This window comes from Cucumis melo, chromosome 12 (genome assembly GCF_025177605.1).
Source record: "Cucumis melo cultivar AY chromosome 12, USDA_Cmelo_AY_1.0, whole genome shotgun sequence".
Classification (NCBI taxonomy): Eukaryota; Viridiplantae; Streptophyta; class Magnoliopsida; order Cucurbitales; family Cucurbitaceae; genus Cucumis; species Cucumis melo.
Genome location: NC_066868.1, coordinates 15,450,196 through 15,467,490, shown reverse-complemented (window position 1 = coordinate 15,467,490; position 17,295 = coordinate 15,450,196). Strand labels below are relative to the sequence as shown.

The 17,295-nt window shown below is 35.0% G+C and overlaps 1 protein-coding gene across 4 annotated transcripts; it reads left to right on the top strand.

Annotated features, from left to right (window-relative positions):
• The first annotated feature begins 695 nt into the window (after positions 1-695).
• LOC103502216 (protein DOUBLE-STRAND BREAK FORMATION) lies at positions 696-12,046 on the top strand. 4 transcript variants are annotated; one of them, XR_007815764.1, is made up of 7 exons: positions 697-861; positions 976-1,183; positions 1,396-1,539; positions 2,989-3,130; positions 3,521-3,770; positions 4,833-4,936; positions 11,845-12,046. XR_007815764.1 is itself a non-coding variant. In XM_051079780.1 (5 exons), exons 1-5 carry the CDS (start codon positions 815-817, stop codon positions 3,715-3,717), a joined length of 738 nt encoding a protein of 245 aa, XP_050935737.1. In that variant the 5' UTR covers positions 696-814; the 3' UTR covers positions 3,718-3,798. The 4 variants fall into 4 exon arrangements, 1 of the variants encoding a protein (XP_050935737.1); XR_007815763.1 differs by lacking the exon at positions 11,845-12,046 and adding an exon at positions 5,640-6,195; XR_007815761.1 differs by lacking the exon at positions 11,845-12,046 and adding an exon at positions 5,175-5,477.
• Positions 12,047-17,295: the final 5,249 nt, after the last annotated feature.

The following is a 17,295-nucleotide window of genomic DNA, read 5'->3' as shown; positions in this document are numbered from 1 at the left end:
TTGTAGCAATAATAAAAAAAGAAGATGAGAGAAGAAGAAGAAGGAAGAAATTCTGGAAGAGGAACAAAAAATTGCGAACAACAAGAGGTGGGAATATGAATAAAGAGAAGTAATAATATGAAGAGAAGAAGAATAAATGGTAAGGAAGAAGAAAAAGAAGTGAAGTAAAGAATGATCCCAGAATATTCAAAACCAATAAAAGGCAAATTTGAAACTTAACGAAAAACGTGGTTACTTTATAGACTTTAATATTTATGGATTTTGTTACCTTTGATTTAAAGAAATAAAAATTAAATTAAATTATTGGATAGTTGTTAGATTCTATCAATGATAATTATTAATAGACACTAATATAGTGACATCGATTGAAAAGTGGTAAAAGTCTATCGGTTTCTATCTTGATAGAACTCAAAATTTTACTATAACTTATAAATATTTTAATTTATTTTGCTATTTTTAAAAATATTTTTAAATTATTTGCATTCAAAATCTACCATTTTTGAGTTAAGGTAAGGTTGCAGTTATTTGATTTGATGATTAATCATGATTGTTATGAAAACAAAAGTTATTATAATTCTAAATCCACAGCAAATCAAATATATAAATTGTGCATTGTGATGTTGGGTGGAATGCGTCGACCTTAGTTTGTATTCTTATCTATATTATCTACTATTATAGTATTTTCAATAAGGTTACTCCCTACAATTGTATTCTATTGTGATGAACTCATTGTCATTTCATATTATTATATAAACTCAATACCAATTTCGGATTTAGAAGAACAAAGCTTTCCTTTCCCACCGATTATTAATTGATGTTCTGTTCATACTCTCTCTTTCTTTCGCGCCTCAGAAGCCGAAGGTTTGGTTTGGCTATTCACTCTCACCTCTTATTCAACTCATTTAATCTTATGTTCCATCCTTAATCTCTACGTTACATTTTTCTCTGATTCTTTACCGCTCAAGATTTCCACAGATTTGATGATTCTACTCTGCGAATTCTGGAATTATTTCCCGCTTCCAAAGACGCGACCTCGTTGGCGGATGTTAAATCCAGCTTTTCTGAACTTCTCAGATTTGAATCTCTATCTATCATTCGTGAAACCGCTGAGAAAACTGATGATCAAAAGCTTCTAGTCATCGAATTTCTTGTTCGAGCTTTTGCCCTCGTTGGAGACATTGAGGTGAGGTGATTATTTATTTGATTAACTCTCTGTGATCGTTCATGCTTTTTGAACGAATTGCCTACTCTTTTGTATCTGTGATCCTTCAGTTTTTCTTCTGTAATCGTTCATGAATTTCCTAGTTTTGGTGTCCGTACTCCATGCTAAATGATGAATTTGTTAGCAGATGTGAATGTTTCTCTATTGTTCTACTTATACTTTCATGCTTCTAGAGTTGCTTAGCTTTGAGATACGAGGCCTTGAATTTTCGGGTACTGAAGTCTTTCAATCAACCATGGCTTCAAGTATCACACGCAGAATGGTTAAACTTCGCTGAGCATTCATTGCATGCTGGCTTTTTCTCAATTGCCATAAAGGTAAGGACTATGGTGATTTCTCCTATTTATGTAATTGCTTAAGATTTTTCTCTAACACTTTGGTAGAGGATTTTGTCCAATAAAAGTTCTACATGTTATGTCCTGCATTGGACCGCTTATGTATCTGCTTATTATGAGAATGTGAGATATGAAGTGAAACCAAATGCTTAACAAAAGTGCATTTGTCTTGTGGAAAATTAAGAAAGCATATGAAATGGATGTTTGCAGTACACTGCTGCTATGAATAGTAGTGCAACGAAAAGCCTTGTCTGAAGAATTCTGAAACAAGAATAACTCAGCATAAACAGTGGCTAAGTTTTTCTGGTGATATGTTTGTTGTGGCTAAGATCATAAGGAAAAGCTTTGTCAGTGATGGTACTATGCAAACTATGGGTAGGTTTCAAGAAAGAGAAAGGAAACATCATCAAACTGAACAAATCTAAAGGCAAGTTATTAAGTAGAGAAAACGATGGGTAAGGAGAGTCTTTGTCAGAATGTCTGTGAGTTAGTTTTCACATGGTTTGAATTGAAGAATATGCTCATGAAGAACATTGAAGAACATGCATATTTATTAAACGAGAACAGAATGATTATGGATTTCAAGATTTTGGAATGAACACTAATCATATCACAAAGTAAAATCAATGGTGAGAAAGAAGAAAAGTTAAATGTATGGTGCACAACTTCTACCCATAAGTGTGCAACAGCACTAGTGAGTCCATGATAATGGCTTACCTAGACTCGATACATTAATGTGGTAAGATTTCTGTTTGAATGATCACTACTGGGACATAATTAGAACAAGAATAATGCCATTGCTGCCAATTAATCTTTCTACCATCTGCACAACTAGCTCAGTTTACATCGGTGTATGGTAGGAAAGACTGTGATTGGGCTACGAAGACAATAGGGTAAGTGCTACGAAGACAATAGGGTAAGTGGAATATTAGAACAGTGGGGAAATCTGTTGTAGGAGCATTGAGCAATCGGTAACAGGAAACTGAGGTTTGGTAGAGTAAGAGTCTAACGCAACTTAACCCCCTAGAAATGAGCATGTCTTGTTAAATCACTACTGAACCAAAAAAACTTAAGTTTATGGATGGAAAATGTAATTATATCAACACTTTAATAATTCCCCTCGTTTGTGGGGTGTAGAAATTTGTAGAAAACTCGACAAGTGGAAATCAGTATAAATTGGAGTGAAAATGACATTGGATGGTAACATTGAACATAGGACCTCCTGCCTTTGTACTATGCAGAACATCATTTTTCACTCCAGGCCTATCAACTTTTAGTTCTTGAGATTATTTTTTTATCTCTTGTGTCTAATTCTCTTATTGCAGCTCTAGTTTATAGTATTCAGTTACTTTTCTCCTTCAATACAATGAAACTATGGATTTAATTAGTCTCATTCAATACGGATAACTTATTGACAGTTTTCTTCGGTAGGCATATGAGCAAGCACTGTCAAGCCTTCAGCAGAGTGATACTGCAAACTACACATCACATGGTTCCTTTAAACACACAGAAGTCATCGAGAAGATAAATAGACTCAAAGATCATGCTCTGAATTTATCTGGTTCCCATTCTGGTAGGGATCTTAATTGAGTTGAACGATTTGACGATCAATTCAATCACTAAATTAGCTGTATGCTTTGGGTTCTAATTTGATTAAGAACTAACTGTTTCACTTTTTATCGAAGGCATTGCATCTGTTGATGATTGGCTTTCATGGATAAGCTTTTTGATTTCTTCAAACTTCGTGCTTTTTTGACTCCCTTGTTGGATCTTAACCAAACTTCCAGTGCTTCCATCATAATATTATTTTCAAACGACTTGTTATTCATAAGGAGAAAAAAGAAAATAACCAAATACCTTCCATTTCTAATACATAGTTTTAATAACTAATAGTTTGGAACGAAGACAATCTTTTAGTCCAAATACCATCTGACTCCTTGATCATTGTGTCTTATTAAATCAGTTCAAGCTCTCACATCTGATTATTTGAAAAAGAAAGTAACTGAAAGGAGCAGAAAGATTTCTTCATCCTGCACAAGAAAGTTTACAGCGAGCACTCTATTCAGAAATGGTATCAGAAACTACAATGCAAGAAAGCTGCATGAATATCGAAGTATTGGTGGGGTTAACCAGAAAGTCGCACAAAATCCAGTTTTGTGATCAGACCTACATGTAGTCTCTCTTCATACCCATCTGACTAGATAAATGTTCAGGTTAGTTTTACACGCATGAGTAACGTGAGTAACTTTTTCTCTTATCAGTTTAATAATTCTTTATACCTTTATATCCATCATATAATTTTATAATGACAGTAGCTAGCAGATGTGAACTTTGATGACATAGAACCGTAATTCACTTAACTTGCGCTTTAGGAGTAGGGTTAAAGTTGATGCTATGCATTTGTTCTTTAATCAATGCCAAGAGGGGGCTACACTTTATTACTCGAGTGATGTAAATGATGTTCGGTGAGACTGAGTTAAGTAGGAAATGGCTGAGTAGTTTGGCGAGAGAACGAGTCTAAATAATATTTCTCCTCTCAATAGGTTGAGATAACTAGAAGAGGCTCTATTGAACTCCCTGTGACTGGTTTTGCCCACATTTTCTTTTGTAAAAGAAGTTTACAAGCTATTGGGACAAACTGTTGCAGCTGCCCATGTGCCTGCATGAATAGATTAAGTGCATGTTTGGATTGACTTTTTAAGTGTTTAAAAAAGTGTTTATAAGTGCAGAAAAGGTGTACGTAAATGCTTAAAAAATCAATCCCAATGCACCCTAAGGCATTAATCAAAAAGCCATTATTGGTTCAATCCTAATGCACCCTAAGGCATTTCTCAAAAACCCATTATTGGTCCCCCATGCTCAAAGCATAGTTGCGGTTGCTAACTCTTCCACCCTGAATTTATTCTTTTATATCATAGACTGGTTAATGCTATGTAGCTTAGAAGTATGGATAATTTTGTTTGACTAGTGTGCCATGTCTGGATGATGTGTGTGCATCTGCAGGTATCAAAAGCAATAGAAGTACTTTTGGTTTATCAAATTGTGATTACCAGATGATTTCTCTTGCGCTACATAAATTTTTCATTTTATTTTATTTATAAATTTACTGGGATTGAGTTGATGTGGTTCATTGAAGCATTTAATTTTTATTTTCTTCCTGTTATTTGACGCTTCAGAATTTGTGTGTTTCCCTTAGGCAATAGGTTAGTACTGGAAATTTTATCAAGAAGAGCAACTTAACTTTGAGTGCTGCAAACTTGTACTTTCTATTACAGGGAGTAGATCGGGGAGACTTAGGGGCATAAGAAAAAGTGTTTCTACAAAATTCCAGTTGATCTCAGTTCTGTGCAAGTCTAAGTTGCCTCTCCCCGTCTGACAGGTCTGTATTATCAATACTCCACCCCACCCCAAATTCTTCATTTCTTCCTTTTTTTGAGTTTAATTTTTCAATACTATAAATCTTTCATGTGGTAAAATCCACTTGGAGTTCACATGGAAGCCTGGAAATTCTTCTTCATTCCCTCTTTGAGACAAGAGAATGACGTACTTATTTCATTACCTTTTCATGCCATAAATTGTTTGGTAACTGTTAGACCTCCAATTGTATTGCAATATAGTTGGAAAGGGACGAAAGGGAGTGCACGTGTGATAAAGAGTGCGAGCACTAGGAATGGGACCACAGTTAGTTAGAGGAAAGAGTGGTTAAACAGAAGGGAGGCTGGAAAGGAGAGGGGAATCGTTTTGTGATTAGTTTTCTGCTTTCATCCTTGAGAGATAGGAGAGGCAGGGGGAAATAGTTCTTTTGTTGTCCTTTACGTTTCTTCTGCATTTCTATTTCCGAACTGATACTCTGTCAACTCGTATTTGTAATACCTGAGTTTTATCAATCAAATAAGAGCATACATATGTAGTTGGTGTTCTATCAGTAGTAACATTTTAATATTTCTTGTTTTATTTTACTTCTATTTCTTTGTGCAGATATTGTTGAATGAGAAATTATGGTCCAATTAGAAATTGTCACGTTATTATAAATTTCTAAATAATTGAATTTGAGATTCATTAGATTTTTTGCGTGTCCCCAGTTGGAATTGGGGTCTATCACCCGTAGTCATTTAAAGGAGATCACCGAAGAACATGGACAAAGTTTTGCCATCGCATAGAGCATTTTAAAGCAGTTGATGGAGTCTCCTAAAGATGAGATTGTCATCAAAGAGAATTCATTGTATGATAACTTTGATTCTACCTCTAACACGTCAAAGAGGGAATCACTCCCTCACGTGATACCTATTATGACGACTAATGTAATAGTCGAGGCAGACATGATAGAGATGGGGAGCATGTAATCTTCTGATGAAAGCTATCGAGGAACAAGACTACAAAACTGCAACCTTGAGAGATCAAATGTAGGCTCGTGAAACTGGTAAGTCCAACGAAGCTCCTACTGTCAAGGCCGATGACAAAGGGAAAAACATGGTACAGGAAAGCCATTCACAACAATAAACTTTTGTTGCCTCCCTGTCAGTCTAGTAGCTGTAGGATATGATCACAAACTCTATCAAGGCCGAGCATGGAGCCTCATCTCATACTTCTAAAAGAATGACAATTTGAGAATGTCTTTTGAGTACCAACCACCCAAAAGTTCTTGCAGTTTGATGGAAAAGGCAACACAATGCCCACTTTGTTGAAATGTGCTTGATTGCAGGATCAAGATTCACACCCTCTCCTAGACCATCTACTCTTGGTCTGGATGACGGCATGAAGCCAACAAATACCGTTTCCTACTCAATGATACCAGCTGACCCTACTAAAACTATAACTAACCAACTTAAAACATAACATACAACAGATACAAAACAAATATATATATAAACATGTAGTGCAACCCAAAACACAAGTATGAGTTTGATATAGACATAAGTACACTAACCAAACTGTCAAAGTTACTAATACATACTCCTAACAACCCACATCTAGTACTTATAAAAGCCTGTACAGACAGAAAGATGCTACTATAGAACATACTAGCTAATACTCTCAAAAGACTAGCAAATAGGTAGTCAAAATCAGGTGTCGGGTTCACAATTTGTACCTGGAAAGTAAGAAAATGATTTTGGAAAGCATGAGCTAAAACTCAATGAGTGATTGATTTTAAACACTAAACACGTTGTATAGATCATGAGTATCAAACAGTTTCTATAAATACATTTTAGGAAGGCAAACAAACACATGTTTATCAAACGCAACAACTTATCTCAAACATTCTTTTTCAGTTATACCATAAATCTCTGTGTATTTACGAGAGGAAAATTTAGGCATGGAAACCCTATTCCATGATACAATAGTAAGCCATTTCAGGCAATAGACAAAAAGAGAAAAGCGACCCGACACTTGACTTTAACTACCTATCTGCTAGAATTTTCTATGAGTTTTAGCTAGTATGTTGATAGGTACCAATTTCTTTGAATGTATTCTCTAAAGTTTATTGATTGTATGAATTAGATACAGGAAGAATTGAATTGAGTAAATCTTAATTCAATTACAATGTTTCTCTTGTTTTCTTCGCTCAAGAAGAACAAGTCACTAAACTCTCCAAAACTTCACTACTCAATTTCCCGCCCAAAGAATCTATTTATACTCACTCCCACCGATTTTCCACTAACATAACAACTTCTAACAAACTTACTATTAATAGTCATTTATTATAATAATGCCATTCCCACTAGTCCTTTCTCTTATTTTTTCTACTGCACTGGAATAATATTGGAGGTCTATCATTACTCCTTTCTTCCAAATTCACCTTGTCATCAAGGTGAAGGTTAGGATATCTGTCGTGCACATCCTCATACAATTCCCATGTTGCCTCATGAATTGGTAGCCCTTCCTAACTCACCATAACTTTCCACTTGCCTGCCTTGTTTTTGCGATAATCAATAGCTTCAACAGGGCTTGTTTTCCATACAAAATTCTCATCCAACTGCTATAATGTTGGCTGCACATCAGTATGCTCTCCCACCGCTACTACAAAAATCGGATTACTTGACGTTAAGACAGTGTCAAGTAAACGTTTACTTGACGTTTTTAAAAGCGTCAAGTAATCGATTGTCAAGTATAGTCTAATTACTTGACACTAAAAAATCGTCAAGTATACGTATACTTGACACTACAACACCGTCAAGTATAAGTATACTTGACACTTAAACACCATCAAGTATACGTTTACGTGACACTAAAACACTGTCAAGTATACGTTTACTTGACACTAAACACCGTCAAGTATCCGTTTACTTGACACTAAAAAACCATCAAATATACGTTTACTTGACACTGTATTAACGTCAAGTAATCCATCAAAGTTCACCTTTTATGTGTCAAGTAATGTTGTATAGTTGACGCCTTCTACGTGTCAAGTAAAAAACATATACTTGACGTTTTTACATGTAAAGGAATATCGTATACTTGACATATATTTAAACGTTATGTATAGTACTGTTTATTAATATATATTAAATATACAAATTTTTCATTTTCTGGTTTTTGCATTTAGCACATTTGTTTCAATAAAACATATCCATCAACAAAATAAACTTTTCAGAACCAGTATAGTTACGCAACAAAAAAATGACAAAATAATTAAGTAAACCAACAATAATTTCATTTGTTCTCACCAATGTCATCAATGATTACACAATTTCAATCCAAATATAGCCAACTAAAATTTCCTATCTGTGACCCATTCCAAAATCAACAATAATAATAGCTACCTCTTATATAACCAATAATAATAGCTATCTTATATATCAAAACTAAAGTCTCTATCCCCTTGCATCTATTACATCATCTATAAGTATAATGGCTATGAACAAAACATTTACACAAAAAATGTTATGGGCATTCTCCTATGTTAGCCATTTACAAAATTAAGATAATCATATCTAGGTGTATCTATCATATGTATCGGGATATAAGTATACTTGATACTAAAACCGTCAAGTACAATCTCAACTATACTTGACGTGACACAAAACGTCAAGTAAAAATAATTCGAAAATTTTGTTGAAAATTTTGTCTTCTTTAAACTATACTTGACATTGTTTTCGCGTCAAGTAACGTTTCACAATACTTGACACGAATACAACGTCAAGTAAAATGTCCTTTATACTTGACGCGGAAAAAACGTCAAGTAAAGGTTAGCGTAAAATTATCCGAAAAACTCCGTGAAAAACTCCGCTATTTTGTGACTATACTTGACATTTTTCCTTTAAAATTGTCAATACTTGACGTTTTTTTAACAAAAGCGTCAAGTATGTAAAAATGCCTAGTGTCAAGTAAAGTAGATTTTGTAGTAGTGCACCAATCTTTTCAATTGGGATACATGAAAAACAGGGTGGATTAAAGAACCCATGGGTAACTCTAGCTTATATGCCACTGGCCCGATCCTCTCAAGGATTTTAGAAGGACCGAAATACTTTGAAGAGAGCTTTTCATTTCTCTTTCTCCTCAAGGACAATTGACGATATGGTCTTATCTTTAAAAAGACAAGATCTCCCACTTCATATTCTACACGTCGCCTCCTTTGGTCAGCATATTTCTTCGTCTGATCTTGTGCCAGCCTTAAATGTTCCCTTAGAGACAATAATATTGAATTTCTTTCCATCAACTGTTCATCTAAGGTAACGTTTGAAGTTGCTTGATCACCATAGTACAGTAAAGATGGAGGTTTACACCCATAAACCACTTGAAAAGGTGTCATACCTAAAGCCCTCTGGAAAGTGGTATTATAACCATACTCGGCCCGTGGTAACCACTTAATCCATTCCTTAGGCTTTTCATTACAAAAGCATTGTAAATACACCTCAACCCCTCTATTCACCACTTCAGCTTGGCCGTTGAATTGAGGGTGATACGCAGAGCTCTTATTCAGTTTTGTTCTAGCCAAACGAAACATTTCCCTCCAAAAATTGCTAAGGAACACCTTGTCTCTATCCGACACAATGGATGTAGGGAAACCATAAAGCCGAACCACCTCTTTGACAAACAGTTTAGCTACTGATTTCGCAGGATATGGGTGTTTGAGTGGCAGGAAATGATCGTACTTACTCAGTAGGTCTACTACTACAAAAAAATAACTTCAAAAACCAGCTGCCTTCGGTAATCCATCCACAAAGTCCATGGATATGTTGCTCCAAACTTGTGTAAGAATGTCCAATGGTAGCAGTAAACCTGCTGGGGATAGACACAAAGTTTTATTACGTTGACACACCAAACATTCGACACAATATCTTTTAATGACAGATTTCATTCCTTGCCAATACAGCTCCTCTATTATCCTTTTATAAGTACGAAGAAAACCAGAATGGCCTCCTACAACGGAATCATGATAGCTTTGCAAGATGATTTGTATTAACTTGGACGATTGCGACAATACCAACCTATCTTTGTATGATCTCAACATACCACTGTATATCTTAAATTTGCCATCTTGATGATCTTGTTCTCCACTTATCTCAGCTATAATCTTCTGCAATTTTCATCCTTCTCCACCTCTTCTTTAATTGTTTTCAATCAAGAAAAATTGAGGCTGTCATATTACATAGTTGGGCTAAGGAGGAATTCTTGAAAGAGCGTCAACTGCTTTATTTTCTGTTCCTCATTTATATTCCACTTCAAAGGTATATCCCAATAATTTGACAAGCCATCTTTGATACTGTGGCTGTATTACACGCTGCTCTAGCAAGAATTTTAATGATTTTTTATTAGTTCTCACAATAAATCGGGTGCCCCACAGATATGGTCTCCATCTTTGCACTGCTAAAACCACATCCATTAACTCCCTCTCATACACTGGCCTGCCTCTATCCCTTATGGCTAATGTATGGCTGTAAAAAGTAATAGGGCGTTTGTCTTGTATTAATATAGCTTCCACTCCATAACCAGAGACATCAGTTTCAATCTCAAAAGGTCTATCAAACTTAGGCAAAGCCAATACCGGAAGACACATCATTGCTTCTTTCAATTTTTCAAAGGCTTCATCTGCTTCCTTCTTCCAGCTGAATCCTCCTTTCTTTAGTGGTGGGGCAAGTGGAGCTGTAATAGCTCCATATTGGTGAAAAAATCTTTGGTAATACCTAGTTAACCCAAGAAAACCACGTGTTTCACGTATATTTGCTGGTTTGGGCCATTCGGCTATTGACTTGATTTTGTTCGGATCCACTTTTACTCCTCAGATATTAGATGCCCCAGATACTCAACTCTAGCCTTACCAAAACCGCGTTTCTTTCGGTTTGCCAACAACTCATGTTTTCTCAAAACCGTAAGGACTACCTCTATATGTTTCAAATGATCTTCAATGTTTCTACTATAGATCAATATATCATCAAAGAAGTCTAAGACAGACCTCCTCAAATAGGGCTTGAATATCGAATTCATCAATGATTGGAAGGTAGCCGGAGCATTAGTTAGCCCAAGGGCATTACTAAAAACTCATAATGACCTTCATGTGTTCGAAAGGCAGTCTTCTCCACGTCTTCCTCTGCCATTCCGATCTGATGATATCCAGCCTTCAAATTGATCTTAGTAAACAACGATGCTCCTTCCAATTTGTCAAATAATTCTTCTACTATCGGAATTGGAAATTTATTTGGCACCGTGACATTATTCAAAGTTCGGTAATCTACGCAAAATCTCCAACTTCCATCTTTTTTCTTAACTAATAACACCGGGCTTGAATAAGGACTCACACTTGGTCTTATGACACCCGAGGCTAGCATCTCTCCGACCAGTTTTTCCATTTCTTCTTTCTGGTGATAGGCGTAACAATATGGTCTGACATTAACAGGATTCATACCATCCTTAAGGTGTATATGATGTGCCATCCTTAAGGTGTATATGGCTAATAAAAAACATCATTATATTGATTCAGTACAGGAATAAGTCTCTCCTTTATTTCTTCAATCTATGTTCCTTCTTCAGTTGTTAATTCATTCAACTCGATCACTTCAATTGATCTACACTCAATCAGATAGCCACGATCATGATCCTTTCAGGTCTTCATCAAATTCTTCAATTGTACAGTACTATTTTCTGCCTGTACATGGTTTGTATTAGTAGTATTAGATGTGGGTTGCTAGGAGTTTGTATTAGTATCTTTGACGGTTTGGTTAATGTACTTATGTCTATATTAGATTCATAGTTGTTTTTGGGTTTCACCACATTAATATACAAGTCTATTTTATTTTTGCTTATATTATGTTTTAAGTTGGTTACTTATAGTTCTAGTAGGGTTAACAGGTATTGTTGAGTAGGAGAACAGTATCTGTTGGCTTCACACCGTCTTTCAAGTTGAGAGTAAGTTGTCTGGGAGGGATGTATGATATTTATGGTTTTGTATAGCATCATAATACAAAACTAAAAAAGTGATTCTCAAACAAAACTTTAACTTTTTTTTTTAGTTAGGTCTTTTTTTCTCCTATTTTTATTCATTCCACTTCTATTAAATGTGTTTGTGTGATGGACACCCCCTAAATAAATAATTACCAAATAGAATATTTAAAAACAAAAATTAAAAAAGAGGTATTTGGAATACTCTTAAATATAATTAACTTTGTTTGTTTATTCTTCTTCACTTGATTGTTTTTTCAATACCATATATCAAATCTTATTTATAAGATTGTTTTGTGCAAATGTAAGATACATCACTCACACTAAATTGAACATAACAATTAAAAAGATCCTACATTTAATTAACTAACTAAAGTAGTTAAAAAGCATAAATCATTTTTTTTTCGACTCATATATCAATTCACATTTAACTTATCTAATTAAAACATGTTTAATTTCCGACAGTACTATAAAAATACAAAAACCAAAACCAACAACAGGCAACCTAACTTGACTCACAAGCTTATTTTTCCACCTCATCATTGTCAACTTTGACTTTACAAAGTCAAAGAACAACATGCATAATAGTTATTGTAGATAATTAGGATCAAGATGACTAATTAAGGTTATACATTGACAGAATAGACCATTGATAATGGAAATATTTACAGTTCAAAGAGAGTGTGAGAAAGACACAACATTGATAGGGAGAATGAAGAAAGACTGTGCACGGACAGATCGGCGAGATGACAATTTTTTTCTTTACTCTCCTTCAATTTCTTCTGACCATCAGTTATGATGGTTGTATATAACAAGAACTTGAGGATGCCTTTGAGGTTATCGATGAGTAGTAGTGAGGAAGATGGGTACAAGATAGTGCAGGATGGAAGATCTCTAGAACGACCAGTATCCCCCATTTTAATTTGTGCAAGAAGGCTAGGGTTTAGAAGATGGTGTTCGGGAGGAAGGGAAAGGTTAAAAACTTAAAAAGTTTAGCTTTGGATGCATTTTGTCTTTACTTCCTTTACAACCTACATAGAACAAGAAGGGACTTTGGTAAGCTACTTTTTTGTTTAACAACAATAATTTTTTTGACAATCTTCAAATCAAATCAAATGAGAGAGAGAGAGAGAGAGAGAGAGAGAGAGAGAGAGAGAGTAAAACTACCTGCATAGCTCATATTGTACAAGTTATGAGCAAAGAGGAAAGGATGTTGTATTAAATATAAAGATAGAAAATGAAGAGTAAGTATATAGGATAATAGGGTACTTCATAGGGGGAGATGGATAAATTAATTCCAACAACATATTCAAATAAATGAAGATACGCAAATCCTTCTTTATTTGGGTTGACTCAAATTCATGACTTATGGAGGGAGGCAAAGGATCCTAGCTCATAAGGGCAAATCTAGAATTTCACATCCGATGAGTACAACTTTCTATATAAATAATATAATTAATCTCATTGCAATTAGCATTAGCAATATTCTATTAACCAAAATATTAACCATTTACTTTTCATTTATTATTATTATTTTTTTAACACCCACCCCACACCTCCTAAAGTTAAAAGCCAGTCTCAAGTTGTCTTTTACTTTTACCCCACCTCTCCAATCTGTCAATGCCCATACAACTCTAATTACTTTTTACTGCTCCCCGAATTACTGTCTATCGAAATTTATCCTTCTTCTTTCTTTATTATTATTACTAATTAGATAGAGGTTTTTTAGTTGAACCACATACACCGAACTTTTGTAAGAATAGTCTTTGTCAAGGAGTTGTGAAGTTTAGAAAGTTGTGTTATCTTACGCCACACTTAAAAAAGTTGACGAAATGTTGATAAGGTATAACATAAACTTCTTTTAGTAGAGAGATTAAAAAATTTCTTAGATCAAACAAGAAAATATGCAAAACCAGTACGATATTTGCATTGTATAAACAATTTTGAAAACGAAAAAAGTCCATAGACCCACGATGAGAAATATAAAAAATGCTTCAGTCAACATACATGACTAATTGGTCACACATGTGCGTGAGTAATATTCTTTTGAACAACCATGTACTACTGTCATGATACACGATCGTGTAGTTCTTTTTTAACGACTGAGAAAAATGCTTCAAATTTAATAATCGTGTTGATCATGATAAACAATGGTGTTAATCATGAAAAACGTTCGTGTTGTGATTATGGTAAGCGATCATGTAATCAAATGTAAATAATTGTTAAAAACTTTAAATCTAACGACGTGCTAAACGATTGTGTTGACTATTGTAAGCGATCGTTTAAATCGTATCAACACGATCATGTAGTTTTTTTAAACGATGAAAAATGTCTTTGAATTTAAACGATTGTGTTCACTATGATAAGCGATCGTTTAGATCATGTCAAAATGATATTTAAACGATGTTGATATTCTTCAATATAAGAAAGATGAAGTAGCTTTAAAGAATCTTGTCGAAAATGGTTAAGATGAAATAAGAGATTTAAATGGTTAAGATGAAATAAGAGATTTAAACAAAACAATAAATTATTCAAAAATATAAGAAACAAAATTGAGAAGAGGAGATGAAGCCCCCCTCCTAAGTCACCTGCTCTAGACCCGGGAGGTGGCGTGATATCAACCAAAACCATCCACCTCAGAGACGATTCTAACTGACCTTTGACATGAAAACATGAAACATTTGCCAGTATTTGACCTTTGAAATAATTGAAAAGTTGTAGTGTAACCCATTTGAAATGCCTTTAATAAATACCAAGTAAAATATAGGTATAAAACTTGGAAACATTCAAATAAACACAGAAACACTTTTAACAAATCTATTCCTTTCATGATTGAAACCTAAATTTCTTGGCAGCAGTATGTTCAGAATGTGGAGGTTCAGATTCTGTACCTGAAAAGAGGGAAACATTTTAAAACGGTAAGTCGAAAGACTTAGTGTGAAATAGTTTTATAAAATAAGTTTTTATAAACAGTTTAACATAAAACTGAAGCTTAAATACATTTATCAATAAATAGTCACTTCATAACATGATACTTGAAACGTTGAACATTTGCATAGCTTTTGTAAGATAATGTTCCATAGCCACAGACAATAATGAACCGCTTCGTCTGAAGACGGAACAGTCGATAGGAAAAAATTTTGACTGTAATCCGCCTCCTTTAAGACATAAAAGTATATCATTCCTAATGGCCCATAAACTATAGGCTTACGAACCCTACCATTAGTATGGAGTTATCCACATGTATACAATAGATTTCATGGAATATTTGGGTTAGAAGAAAACAATTGAAGACATGGAAACTCATAACATGTCAATAAATCATTCAACATAGCATAACTTTGAGAAATCGGCTCAATAAAAATTTATCATGAAACATTTCTTTGATCAATAACTTGGAAATAACTTGAATAGCTTGAAATTAGGGTTAAATAATAGCTTTTAAATCAATGTGTTACGTACTTGAATGGATCCTTGATCGTGTAATTCCTCTAACACCTCCTTGATTTGAAAATGCACATTTAATCATTAATTAATTATTTGATCATGAAAATATCCAAAATCTCTCTTAAAATTTCAAAAATTATCAAAACAGCCCAAAAACAGCCTTTTGACGCTCATGACATAGTAATTGGGGCTGGCCACGTGCGCATGGCCTAAGGACCTTGCCACGTGCTAACCTTGCTGAGGTGGGATGCACACCACATGCTAACCTTATAGTGAGGGGCAACGCGTGCATACCATGGCCGCATACCTAGCGTGCCCATCACGTGCCTTCGCGCGTTGTGTTGCGCGCACAACCTTACGCTAACCTCTTTCTCGCAAGTCATGCGCGCATGCCTTGCCGCTCGGATGTGCCATGACTTTGCCATATGCATCAAAACATGTCAATATAATCTTTATAAAATAAAATCACGCCCAGAACGCCTAGTTGTGCTTAACACTTACCCACGGCTCATATTTACTTTTTCATCCAGAAACATGACTTGACTTTAAACACTTATATCTTTTAATCCAGAACTCTTTTGACAATACTTTCTTCTACAAAGTTTCTCTAAAATTCTCAATTTTCATACCTCAAAATTTCAGAACCAACATCCAATAAACATGTTCTATAGCCTTCTTGAAGTGCACCTTGCTCGAATTCTCTTTTAAAATGACCTCGCATTTTCTTGATCAAAATGCCTATCTTCTCGCCTCTAATTTTCACAGTGGCCCTCTTCTATAAACTAGACTCAATTACTGAATTTTTGAAAGTTGTTTGAGAGAAATTTCACGAGTGAGTTATAAGAAATCCTTATGTGAAGTTGCTTATTTATATGAAGCCTTCCATGAAAATAAATTGACACCTAAACCTTGCTTAATCCACCCTTAATTCTCCTTAAGGTACCTCCTACTTCCAATGTAGCTCCACCTTGGCCACAAAAATGCATGTAACAGGCTTAAGACACTTGGATTAGCCTTAAACCAAATGCCCTTAATTAGCAACGTAGCTTGCCAAAACGCTTAGCATTATCAAAGTGCCACTAATCTCTCTAAAGCCTTCTCGCACACCATAACCTGTATAGCCTTCTCACATAGCATTTCCTAAACGCCTATCCTTCCTCTTGCCTTGCTTCTCGTCCACTAACCTCCTTGATTCTTCTCACATAGCCTTGTCGTCCAACACATAAGCTTGTTAACCTCACAATGTCTTCTCGCCTGTTATACATGCTATGCTAACCTCTTAATCCATCATCTCGCCTACTAACGTCTTAGTCCATCATTTCGCCTAGCAAAATTTGCTTGTATAGCACCCTTGAATGCCCATCATCTTCTTTAGAGGTTATTTCTTATCATGTAGCCACCTAGCACAAGACCATCCCTTATTAACCTCTCATTTCCTTCTTGTCTAGCCATGTCTTTGCTAACCTCACAAGGTCTTCTCGTCTAGCACATCATTCTCTACTAACCTCTTAATCCTTCTTTTCATCTAGCATGTCCAAAATTGCCAAGCCATCCCAAAACGTCTAGACATATTTTTGGAGGTTATTTTTCATGGTTTTGGCCACCCATCATATGTCTCATACGCATAGCTTAGAGGTTCCAAACCTTCTTTTGGTCGCCCATCCTAACCTCTAAACGCCTAATGTTTCTTTCTTTGACACTTAGCCAAAATTTTCCTCTTTTCCAATAACCATGACACATTTTTTCTGTCACTTTTTATCCTTAACTTCCTTTAGCACTTAAACTTCCAATCACTTCAAAGAACTTAAGTTTCCAATGGTCTTAGAAAAATTTGGGGTTTCACAAGAAACCTGGAAGAGAAGATGAATAAATCACAAAGAAGAAGAAGAAGAAGAAAGAGAAGTGATGAATCTT

Bases quoted from the DNA above. Each gene is read 5' to 3' on its own strand.
- LOC103502216 (XM_051079780.1), top strand. From the start codon at position 815: ATGTTCTGTTCATACTCTCTCTTTCTTTCGCGCCTCAGAAGCCGAAG. The intron at 862-975 runs GTTTGGTTTGGC...AGATTTCCACAG, and splicing joins TCGCGCCTCAGAAGCCGAAG to ATTTGATGATTCTACTCTGC. The intron at 3,131-3,520 runs GTAGGGATCTTA...TTATTAAATCAG, and splicing joins TTTATCTGGTTCCCATTCTG to TTCAAGCTCTCACATCTGAT.